The 12484-nt window shown below is 50.3% G+C and overlaps 1 protein-coding gene across 1 annotated transcript in view; it reads left to right on the top strand.

Moving 5' to 3' along the window:
• The first annotated feature begins 3284 nt into the window (after window positions 1-3284).
• Window positions 3285-12484, top strand: part of ZNF135 (zinc finger protein 135) — an 11827-nt gene continuing 2627 nt past the window's right edge. The window contains exons 1-4 of the mRNA XM_055078841.1: window positions 3285-3328; window positions 4684-4768; window positions 9824-9950; window positions 10675-10770. Coding sequence (XP_054934816.1) covers window positions 3312-3328; window positions 4684-4768; window positions 9824-9950; window positions 10675-10770 — 325 coding nt within the window. The 5' untranslated portion in view covers window positions 3285-3311. The remainder of the gene's footprint in view (window positions 3329-4683; window positions 4769-9823; window positions 9951-10674; window positions 10771-12484) is intronic.

The following is a 12484-nucleotide window of genomic DNA, read 5'->3' on the forward strand; positions in this document are numbered from 1 at the left end:
ACGAACCCGTGTCCCCTGCATCGGCAGGCGGACTCTCAACCACTGCACCACCAGGGAAGCCCGAAATGATATTTTTTTAAAGGAAAAAATGTATTCCCAGGGTTATGTAAACATTGTAGTATATTTAGATTACATATCAAACAAATTAACAAAAATGCAGCCTAATGCAGTTGTGCTTTCCAGGATATGATTATAGAATTCCTTGAAAGTTACACTGATTTGTAATGCAGCTGCTCATGGTGGGTCCTGTCACAGATACATGGAGGCGCCCCCCTGTGGTTGGAGAAAGACTGGGCTCAAAAAGACCCAGCCAGTGGTGACATCGTGGTCTGGAGGGTGAGGTCAGCTCAGAGGTAGCCTTCAGTATATGTTATTTGACTGGCAGAGTGTTTTTAAAAACTTTGAATCCCTGCCAGCTTTTTAAAATCAAGAGATTTCACACACAAATGCAGACCTTTGGCTTCTTTTGAGAAATCCAGACCCGGGACACTGGGCTTACCTGTCCACATGACACCACTTGGCTGGAGCCATTAGTATCAGCCCCTTTAGAAAAAACCCAGCCCCTGCAGGCGTTTAAGCTTGTGAAAGTTGGTTGGGAAAAAACAAGAATTAGATGGTCAGAGGCAGGGGACAGAGGGGCAAATCCAAGGGGAGCTGAGCAGGGTGACCTGGCCCAACGTCAGGGCTGGGGTGTGTCCTCATGGGCAAGCAGACCTGGCACGGCTCCACCAACAGCTCATCACCAGGACGCTTCCCAGACCTCTGGGAAAAAGATTTCATCATGACAAGTGTGTTCATGATCTGGTAAAAGGAAACTGGGGAGAAAAGCGTACACATTTTGTGGAAGAAAAAGTTAACAGAAAAAAAAATTAATTCTTTTTTTGCATTTGGATTTGCGGGTGAGGGAAGTGATAACTGATGTTTTATGTACATTTTAAAGCTTATAGTCTCAGGACAGGATACCTTTAAAGAAAAGCTGCTAAGCTTGGCTTTGCTTTGTTTACATCAGTGCATTCCAATTTTAAGCCATCTGTCATGTCTCCTCATAACAACCACTGTTATAGAGCTTACAAGATTTAAAGTCTTTCATTCACACGTGAACCAGCCAAATCTTTTCACGTGTCTCTGTATGTGTAAAGAAGATGTAACCAGCTAGGTTTTTTCCTAACATGAGAATTCTTATTGTCTTCTCTCCTGTTTTCAGAGTCAGAGTTTTTCCAAAGAAATAGTTGTTTCAGTCAAAGAAAGAAATGCCCTTGTCTTGAAACTTTTTCTCAGCTTCAGATCCATCATGCAAGCCCCAACTGATCAGAATCAATCAGTCCCTTCTTAAAAGGGCAAAGGCACATGGCTCAGCTATTGTTAGATTCTTTCCATTCACTACTCCATGGATGTTCCACCTGCATTAGTGAAAATAAGTCCAGCTCAAGTGGGGGAATGGTGAATGTTCTCACCTTGTACACTTGGCTGCTGTACCCTGGGCCTGCCACCTGGTAGGCCTTGGTCAGTGTTCACCAAATGGCGAATGCAATCATGTGAGGCCACATCAGCTTTGAATATTATGCTGCTGTTGAAATGCACCATTTTGACAATTACATAGCAATGTGTAAAGTAGTTTTAAAATGTTCAAGTGTCTAGCCTGTGATGTTTCTTACAACCAAATACTGGCAACTGTTCAAGCCTGGGTCAGTGTGGCAAAATGTAAACTGCTCTTGTATTTGAAGTTTTTGTGAATTTTTTATTTCTTTTTTCTTTTTTTTACTTTTTGGCCACGCCACACAGCATGTGGGATCCTAGTTCCCCGACCAGGGATCAAACCCATGCTCCCTGCAATGGAAGCATGGAGTCTTAACCACTGGACTGCCAGGGAAGTCTCTCATTTCAATTTTTAATGTATTTTTAAATACTGGTTTGTTTTACAACAATAAAGTTTACAGTATAGTTTCCAATATTGTTACCAAACTGAACTCGTGTCTACTTGCCCTATGTGCCAATCTAATGACACCAGGTGTGGTGAAGAAAAGTGTAGTGTTTATTGCAGGGTGCCAAGCAAGGAGAACAGGCAGCTCATGCTCAAAAGACCTGAACTCCCCCTTGGCTTTCAGGGAAGGGTTTTTAAAGGCAACATTGGAGTAAGGGTTGCAGCTCACGGACTTTCTTCTGATTGGTTGGTGGCGAGGTAACAGGATGATGTTTTCGGAGTCAACATCATCAACCTTCTGGTTCCAACTGGCCTGGAGTCTATGTGCTTATGGTCAGCAGTTTCCATCTGATGGGAGTCTGGTTTCTGTAAAAACCACTTAGGAATGCAAGTCTGACATTGTTATCTATATCCTTCAGGGAGGAACTAAAGGTCCTATAACTCTGCTATATGGCTGATCCATTATTTAAATTGTTACAAGTTCTCCAGCTGGACTTCTGTTCTTTGTCTCTGCTTGCTTTCACTCCTCTGATCATTAACCTTCAAGCCAGACTTTTTGAAACTCCGGGAAGGTTCAGTGGACTAAAGTTTTTCTTTAAGCAAGAAATAGAGAACACAAAGGAGTCTGTTACCAAGAGAGACCATCCAGGGATTGCTCCCTTTCACTCCTGAACCCTCTGCCAAAATTAGTCCCCCAGCCAATCACCCGTTGAGCGCCGGCGCCACGGTCATAAGGCTCCTCACACATCAGCGGGTAGGGAATATTTTTGACGGTGACACAGGTACAGGCGTCAGGACTCGAACTCCGGTCCTAGATGAATCCAACGGGAGGGGACAGATGCGCCGGGAGGCCGCGCGTGGCCCTCTGGGAGATGTAGTTCAGCGCCCTCCGCGCAGGCGCGGTCCCGCCCTTGGCGGTACAGCCTTCCTCCTCCATTCCATGGAGCGCAGCAGAAGGAGGGCTCCGAGCCGCTCAGTCTCGCCCCGGGCGGGAGCGGGGCGACCAGGGAGATGACCGGAAGTGCACGCGCCGCCCTCTGGGAGATGTAGTTCGGCGCCCGCCCACCCAGGCGCAGTAGCGGCCCGTGGCGGGCGTGGCCTTCGTCCTCCATTCCAAGAAGGAGCTCGACGTGGGAGGGTCCCAGGGTGGGAGAAAAGGCAGAGCTCAGTATTCGAACCCCTCAGCCTAGGCCCTGGGCGGGGGCGGGGCGCGCCGGAAGACGACCGGAAGCGCACGTGCTGCCTTCTGGGAGATGTAGTTAGGTGTCCCTGCGCAGGCGCAGGTTGTTTGGTGGCTGCCGTGGCCTTTGTCCTACAGTCCGGCGGGTAAGTGAGATTGGGGGTGGCCGGGGCGGCGGAGGCCGAGCCGGGAGCGGGTCCAAGGTCTTCTATGGGGCCCCGGCCCGGGTGTGTACCTAACGGCGCGCGTCTGTGTCTCGTCTCTTCTGCTGCTTTGGGCCCAGGGCGGGTCGCTGGGGGCAGTATGGGCGGGGCCGAGTGGGCGGGGCCCGGTTTGGGTAGGGGTTTGGGGGTGGTCTCAGGGTCCGAGAGGAGGGCTTGGGGCAGGGGTTGGGTACTGGCTTTGGTGGAAGGCATTGGGGTCTCTGGCTTCGCGAGCATAGTAAGAGGTTGGCTGACTGGACCCTTCAGAACCTGGAGCCAGCCTGACCTGCATCCCTCCCCTGTTTTGGCGGGACGTCCAGGGTTTGAAGAGTGAGTAAGGCCGAGGCCCCACCACAGTGTCATCTCTGGAGCTTCACTTTCCTGAGGGACTTCTGTCTAAAGAATGAAGGTGAGGGAGAGCCAAAGCACCAGAATTTGATCCTAGCCACCTGGGACCCAGGAAACAGACTCATTGTATTAAAATCTTATTGAGCACCGACTGCATGCCAGGCACCATCCAGGCTCCTTCATTAATTCAACAAGCAGGTATTTATATGTCCTGGATGCCAGGCCCATCTTATATTCTAGAGCCCCCCAACATTGTCTCCACACTGGATGCCACAGGAGAGTCAGGGAGATGATGATAAGCCCATAAAACATCACTAAACAAGATAACTCCCATCCAGGAAACTGCAATAAAGACAACGGAGCACAAGCTGGATGGGGTAGAATCAGGGGTGCATAGGCAGGGTTGTCAAGGGACAGTACAGAGAGAAGGGAAACATGTCCTACCTTTGGCCTGACTTTCATTTTGGGCAATCAGCCAGGGAACGGCTTGTAAATCACTGGGAATTGGGCCATGCATGTAGGAGATGCTAAACAGATGCTGACTGAAGCAAGAGACTTCCCACCCAGCAACAATCGCCTTCCTGTGTATTCTGCTGCCTGTTGGGCTCCATTTCCAGCCGTTTTCACATTTTAATTCCCATAAGCTCTGTGCTGGGTCACCACCCTCATTTTATGAGAGGGAAGCTGACGCACACCATACAGTGCCCAAGACCCCCGTACTGTCTGGCTTTCTGTCACAGTAAGTCATCACCCTGGAAATCATCTGTGCAACCCAGACTGTGCTCCTTGCCCACCTGGCAGTCAGTTTTCCTGTCTGGAATGGGTAAGGAAAATTTGAGCTCATACTTCAACAGTGCCTGGAATAGCACCTGGGTGCACAGCAGGAGCTCGGAAAATGCCAAGCTGAGGTTGCACTGCTGTTGAGTTTGGCCTGGGTGCTGAGCTCCTTCCACCTGCACACAGGACTTCCAAGGCCTGGGGTTACTGGTCACCTGTCACTGTCCAGTCTCTCACATCCCCTTTCCCCCTAGAACTGCCTGCCGAGGAGCTGGCTGTTCCCGCAAGAGGCCCGAGGAGGAGGGAATGACCGCCGGGCTCCTCACTGCCAGGGACCCGGTGAGTACACCACCACCTCACTCTCAGGCCTCCCAGGCTCTACCTGTGGTCCCCACCAGGCTCATTCTGCCTTCAGGGCTCTGCCCTCACCAGGCATGTGCTTTAATCAGCTCCATGTCCTCCACATCTCACCTCACCACTTCCGAGAAGACCTCCTGGATTCCCCCCCACCCCGTGCCACCCTGGCAGACATGGTTCATCCATCCCACTGATGTGTCTGGCACTTTCTCAACACAGGGCTCTAGGTCTGTTCTCCCAGCTCACTCTCTTCATCCAGTCACTTGGCCAACCTGTACTGAGCACTGCCAATGAGCATGCACCATTCCAGGCACCGTTCCAGGTACTCCAGGTAGAGGAACAGACGAGATGAGCAGAAATCTCCATCCCCGGGGGCTCACAGACCATATGAGGAATGTAAACGTGCCAAGTGTTGGGCAGGGAAATGAGGCCCAGAAGAGGGTGGGCTTGGGGACCAGGCATTAACCAGCACAGCCCAGGAGGCCTCTCTGAGGAAGTGGCCCCCAAACAGACCTGCAGGAAAGGAGAGGGTGAGGCCAGGTCCCACAGGGAGAATGTTCCAGGTGGAGGGAACAGCATGAGCAAAGGCCTGGAGGTGGGATCACTCCAGGCACCTAACATGAAGACCAGGCACACGTGTGGCAGGAAGAGTGAGAACCAGGTCTCCTAGGCCGGCTGCAGGGGCCTGGGGCCTTGGGAAGCAGTTCTGGCCATTTTGGCCATGTGCAAAGGCCCGGCACACAGTAGGTGCACAGTGAATGGGTGAACAATGAACGTTTGGAACTCTGGTCAATGCTGGACACACGTCACTCTGTTCAGCCCCCACATCAGTCCCACGAGGTGGGATGAGGAGTAGATCAAGGCACAGGGGCAAGTCATGCAACTGGGAGTGGCTGAGGCAGGCATGAGCTCAGGACCCCTGGCCTGGCTCAGACCACCTTCCCTCTGAGGTCCCCGGTGCCCAGCACACATCCTGCTGCCTTCATGGCTCCTCCTCCAGATCCCTGTGTGGCTGCCCAGCAGCATCCCCCCATTTTCTCCAGAGCACTGGCCTCTCCTGGGGTTTTCATTTTCGCCAGCTCCCTGACCCTGCAACTAGCATACAAGCACCAGGAGGCAGGCTGTGTTTGTCCTGTTTCCACGGCCTCTGCGGTGCCCAGAATGGTGGCTTGCACTCAGTAGGACTCCGCAGATAACCACTGAGCGAGACCTAATGAGTCTGGACGGTGTGGAGCAAGCAGGGAGGGTTGGTGAGAGAAAATAAAACCTCCCCGGGCCGCCCAGCACAGCTGTTTGAACGGTGGGTCCTCAGGTAAACCACCCACTATGCACCGGGCCAAGGGTACACACTTCCTGTGAATTCCCTCACTCCTCCCAACAGCCCTCAGGGAGCTCCCAGTAACTTGCAGATGAGGGCAGGGAGGCACAGCGCAGTTAAAAGACAGCTGGTGCTGGAGTTTGCATCTCCATCATGTGGATCCAGGGCCGGGTCTTCACTGCGTCACCTCCCAGATGCTCAGTTCTGGTGGGAGAAATTCTAGCAGAGGCGGATTCTGCCTGGTAGACCAGGGTCCAGGATGTGGGCCACCTTGTGTCCCTGACTCCCGCCCACATGGCCAAAGTCTGTAGACCTTGCACCTCCCCCACTAGCCATCCATAGCACTTGCTTCTGTGAGATGAAAATCCCTTTGTGGAGGATGTCTGTGCCCAAACCTCATGGGCCTTAAGGAAAATCATAAATTCCCCACTTGATCACGGAAGAAACTGGCCTTGTTCTCTGTATCTATGAGTCTGTTTTTGTTTTATTATATTCATTCATTTCTTTATTTTTTTAGATTCCACATATAAGAGATAATACTCAGTATTTGTCTTTCTCTGTCTCACTTATTTCACTAAACATAGTATCCTGCAGGTCCATCTATGCCATTGCAAATGGCAAAATTTCATTTTTTTATGGCTGAGTAGTATTCCATCATATGTGTGTGTGTACATATATATATATATATATATATATATATATATATTTATGGCACATCTTCTTTATCCGTTCATCTGTTGATGGACACTTAGCTGCTATGAACACTGGGGTGCATGTGTCTTTTGGAATTACTGTTTTTGTTTTCTTCAGATATATACCCAGGAGTGGGATTACTGGATCATATGGTAGTTCTATTAACCCATTATCTAAATGTCCAAAGTTGAAGAGTAGGAAACAGTCCTCAGGGGTCCTGCCACTGGAGACCCCCACCCATTTCATTTTCCTGGCCACTGTCCATTGGCTCTTTGTCTCCCCAGCCCCTCTTCTGTGTATTCAGGCATCATTTATGCACAGCGTAGATTTATCTGAGTGTGCAGCCTGGCAACTGCATGTACGGACACCAGTGGATGGTGCAACTGAGGCACAGGAAGTTCCCAGCCTCCCTGGGGCTCCCTCGTGCCCCTCCCTCAGTCGCTGCTGCTGTGACATCTCAGGGGTCCTTGTTTGTCCAAGGAGGAACCGATAGGAGGATGCGAGTTCCTTGCCGGCCCAGAACTTCCATTCTGACCCCTGGGGTGTGTTTTTCTCTCACTTGTCTTTCAGGGAGGTGGTTCAGCCACATGGCCAGTAGGCAGACGTGCTGGACCCAGACTACCCAAGTTCAAATCCTGGCTCAGCCCTTTCTCCCTGGGTGATTTTGGGTGACTTCGTTGGCATCCTCCCTGGGTGAACAGTGGTTGGATGTGATCACCTGTGGTCTGGGGTTATTAAGTGAGCAGTCCACGTGCATCTTTCAGCACCATCTATGTGTTTGCTCTGAATTCTTTTTTCAAGGTTCACAAATTTAAAGTTCTTAATGTATCAAAACCCTGATATCTTTCATAGTGATTTCTAGGTTGATGAATTGGCTTATTTATTTTTTTAAGGCCACACAATCCCATAATGATATTCTCATTATCAAAATGTCAAGCAGCACTTATAAAGTCCCCCTTGCTCCTCAGCCCCGTCTCCCAGGCTCCCATCTAAAGCTGCCACTGCTGTCACTTCCACGTGCCTCATTTTCCTGTGTTTATGTACACATTTTAAGACAAATATTAGAATTAGAGCTTTGTTTCCTTTTACATAAATAGCACTGGGCTGGCAACGTCCCACCATCCAGGACTTTTCCATCTGGAAGGTTGTTCCCCAGCTGTGCGTATCAGTGCCCCCCGTCTTGTGCTTGGCTGCAGATTTTCCAGAACCTGACTTTGGCTGCTGTGCCACGATGGGCATCGAGGCCATTACCAGTTGCCTGTCATGACGTTGCAGCAGGGGAGCAAGGTTCTTGGGGGAAGGGGGAGATGAAGGGGAAGTGGAATTGCTGGCGTAACAAGTGTATGTATTTTTAAAAACCTGCCAATTGTGAAAGTAATCCATGCCTGGGTACTAAGCCATCCTCTTCTCAGAAGGACCAGACTCTCTGTCCTCTTGTTTGCCTTTTACTTACTGATTTGTCAGCTCTTTGCATGTGCTGGCCACTAATCCTTTTCCTTCCATTTATGTTGCAAATATTCATTCTGCTGTCATGGGTCCTTGAAGTGGCTTGTAAAGACTTTGTCATCTAGAAGTCATGAATTTTGATTGCTGAATGTATTATTTTCCTGTCGATTCTGTAACAAATCCTAACAAACTTAGTGGCTTAAAACCACACAATTTATTATTTTATGGTTCTGGAGGTTAGAAGTCTGTAATACATCTCATTGGGCTAAAATCAAGGTGTCAGCGGGGCTGTGTTCCTTCTGGCAGCTCTAAGAGAGAATCCACTTCCTTGCCTTTTCCAGCTTCTACAGGCCTCCCACATTCCTTGGCTCCTGACCCGCTTCTATCTTCAAAGCCAGCTTTGGCCATTTGAGTCTTCCTCACACACTATTACCGTGAGGCTGACTTTTCTGCCTCTTCCCCATTGAAAGACCCTTGGGATTATACTGGGCTCACCAGGATATTGCAGGATAATCTCCTTATTTTAAGATCAGCGGACTAGCAACCTTAATGCCATCTACCATCTTTTTTTTTTTTTTGGCCGCACCATGGCATGTGGGATCTTAGTTCCCCGACCAGGGATCGAACCCATACCCCCTGCAGTGGAAGCACAGAGTCTTAACCACTGGACCGCTAGGGAAGTCCCATCCATCTGCCGTCTTAATTCCTCCTTGCCATGTAATCCAGGGATGGTAGTGACACAATTCTGCCTACCACACTCATTTTTCTTCTTTCTGACTTTCAGTGTTTTATATTTTATTTGTGAAGACTTTCTCTACCACCCATTTATTAAATTCATGGCCTATACTTTTCCAACGTTTTCCTTTTTTATATTCATCTCTTTAAGATTTCTGGAGTTTATTTTTATTTATGGTGAGGTAGGGATCTACTGATTTTTCTCCCTAACAGAGGGCCAGTTGCCCTGGTGTGTCCATTGCTTTGAAATGCTCCCACTACCACACTGATTTTCCATGTATACATGGATCTTCATGCACTTGAATTTAATTTACACGTGAACAGATTCTTAATAAAGTTACCCAGATTCAATCCTTGGATTTGCTGCTTACTAGCTTTATAACTTTGGGCAAGACACTTAAGCTTTCCCAGTCTCTGTAAAATGTGCTCGTGGCAGCATGGACCCTCTCATCTCTTAAAGAGGGCTTTGTTTCATTCATTACGTATGCATCTTGGACCCATCAGGATGTTGTTTTGGCCAAAGGGTGAGGCAGGGAGCCAACCTGACAGTTTCCAGATGCTCCTTCCCTGCTGCCCAGACCCAGCTGCTTCTCGGAGGGGCCACCCCCCCAAGCACACTTCCTGTGAACCCGACACGCCAGGACTGTCCTCCCCTTCGCTGATGACGCATCAGCAGCATTTCTCATTTCAAGAGACTCTTCTCCAGCAGGGTCCCAGCCCCACAGGAAAAGCCCGATCCAAATCCCCAGACCCTCCCACCCACTCGGCCAAGGCCCCCGTTCACCAGATGCTGCCAGTGGCAGCCACGCCGGGGACACTGAGGATGCTCATGTGTGACGTTTCAGGAGCAAGTGACTTTTGAGGACGTGGTCGTGGAGTTCACCTGGGAGGAGTGGGGGCAGCTGGAGCCGGCCCAGAGGACCCTGTACCGAGATGTGATGCTGGAGACCTTTGGGCTACTAGCCTCTGTGGGTGAGGCCACCCCCGTGCCCCTGATGGTCTGCCTACAGTACTGATTCTAATTTTCCTGGGATAAAAGTGGGAGTAGATCTAGGCCATAAAAGCAAATACCTTAAAAGCAAATACTTGGCCTTCAGGGACCTGTTTCAATGCAGAGAATGTCAATTAGGATGTTTTGGTTGCGAATGACAGACCCTAGCTAACAATGCCAGAGGCAGAGAGTCATGGGGTAAGAGGGACATGCTGGGTCCCGTGACCACAGAACCCTGGGTAGACCTGGATCTTCCAATGGTGCTGTCGGGACCCCTCTGCTGCCCGCCCCCATACCCCTTTCTGCCTCCATTCGCAGACGGGCCCCTCTGAAGGTGACAAGACAGCTGAGAGGGTGCCTCTCCCAGGTTTGAGACCAGCAGAAGAGGCAGGCTCTGTGTCCCAGGCACCCATAGAAGGCCCCTGGGTCGTCTTGGTTTGGCAGCCAGGTCCCCTCCAGGCTGGTCATTGTTGCCAGCAGGCACAGGACGAAGCAGAGCTCTGATTGGCCACACCGGGGCCAGGGATGGGGTCGGGGACTGAGTGAGGGGAGGAGGTCCCTAAGGAATGTCAGAGGCTGTTACCACACCATGGCCTCCTGGAACCCCAGCCACTTGGGTCCTGGAAGACTGAGGGTGGAGTGGGCAGAAGGCTGGGGAGGGTCCTGGGACACAGATGCTCACTCCATGGGTTTCTCCCTGAGCAGGACACTGGCTCCCAAAGCCGGACGTCATCTCCCTGCTGGAGCACGAGGCAGAGCTGTGGGTGGTGGACAAGGGAGCCCCCCGAGGTGTGTGCACAGGTGAGATGAAAGCCCTGCAGGTCTGGGAGGAACCCATTCACCCCCCAGGTTCTCTCTCCATTTCTGCCCTCAGATTCTTCAGAGCAAATTAACTACTCAGTCTTTCAGGGAACATTCACCAAGCATCCATTTTGCTGTGAGTGAGACCAAGTTCCCATCTTCACTGAATTTACATTTTTCGTGAGGGAGACGGGCACACGATAAATAGCTAAAATAATAATAACAGTGAACAAGATGATTACAGATTATGATGAATGCTGAAAAATGGAAGCAGGGGATGAGGTAGAGACTAGGACTAGGGGAGAGGACTGAGCAGAGAGATGAGGGCTAGCCTCTCCAAGGAGGTGGTGTGTGAGCTGAAGCCTAAACCATGAAAACAATGTGACCATGAAACAACCTGGGAGGACAGAACTTCAGGCAGAGGAAACACCAAGCACAAAGCCACTAAGGCAGTGCAACAGCCAGCTCTTGCCATGTAACAAACACTCCAGCCTCAGTGGTTTAAACCAGAGAATCACTTATGACTCATGTATCTGTGGGCTGGTGGATTCAGGCTGGGCTCTTCCATGTGCCTGTAGGTTGGCTGGGTAGTTCTGCTCTTCATACCTCTTGTCCAGCCCTGAGACCAGCAGGCAAGTCTGTTGGGAGTGGGAGTGTCCCGGCCCTCTAGTGACAGGCCCTGACCCTATGTAAGCAGTGGCCCATCACCAGGGCCTAAGAAGGGATGGGCCAGTGTGTAGGGGGGGTTATAACATGGTCTCCCTAGCCTCGAATAATAACCAGTCCTTACTTAGTATATCAGCTTCCGACTGGTGCTGTGACAAATTACCACAAACTTAGTGGCTTAAAGCAACACAAATTCCCTTATAGTTCTAGAGGTCAGAAGTCCAAAATGGGTCTCCCTGGGCTACAGTACAGTGTCAGCAGGGCAGTGTTTCTTCTGGAGGGTTTGGGGAAAATCCATTTCCTTTCATTGTCCAGCTTCTAGAGACTTCCCACATTCCTTGACACAGGCCTTATCCATCTTCAAAGTCAGCAATGGCTGGTCATGCCTTTTCACATCATGTCCCTCCTGCCTCTCTCTTTCACACTGAAGAACTCTTCTGATTACATTGGGCCCACCCTGATAAGCCAATGAGGGTAATCACAGATGATTGCTAATGTCAAATGATGAGCGGCCTAATTCCTCCTTGACATGTAAGCACAGATTCAAAGGTTCCACAGATTACGATGTGTATATATTTGGGAGCCACTGTTCTGCCAACTACATCTGGCTTGACCTTTTTTATTTTTAGCTTTTCACTAGAGTGTAACATAAATGGGAAAGGTGCCCATGTCACACCTTTAGGCCAGTTCGGTGTCAGGGTGGGGACACCGAAGCCATGGCTGTGCAGATAGGGCCCAAATGAAGGAGGAGGAGGAGCAAATGTATCTGTTTGTTCGTTCGGCGTGCCCGTTGAGCTCTGCTGTGGGCTGGGGGTACTCCAGGCCTGGGGCGTCTGTCAGCAGTTTCCCTGGATGCTAGCTCTCTCCTCAGCACCATCTCCCACCCTCATTCTCTGTGCTCCCCCTGAAAACCTCATCCACATCCCTACACCAAGTTCCCCACCCCTGGTTATTCTCTGTGCTTCTCCTCCTTCTCCCGTTCCTTCTCTGATTTGCAGAACTCTTTTTTTTTTTTTTTTTTTTTTTTTTTTTTTGCGGTACGCGGGCC

Source organism: Physeter macrocephalus, chromosome 17 (genome assembly GCF_002837175.3).
Source record: "Physeter macrocephalus isolate SW-GA chromosome 17, ASM283717v5, whole genome shotgun sequence".
In the NCBI taxonomy this organism is placed as follows: Eukaryota; Metazoa; Chordata; class Mammalia; order Artiodactyla; family Physeteridae; genus Physeter; species Physeter macrocephalus.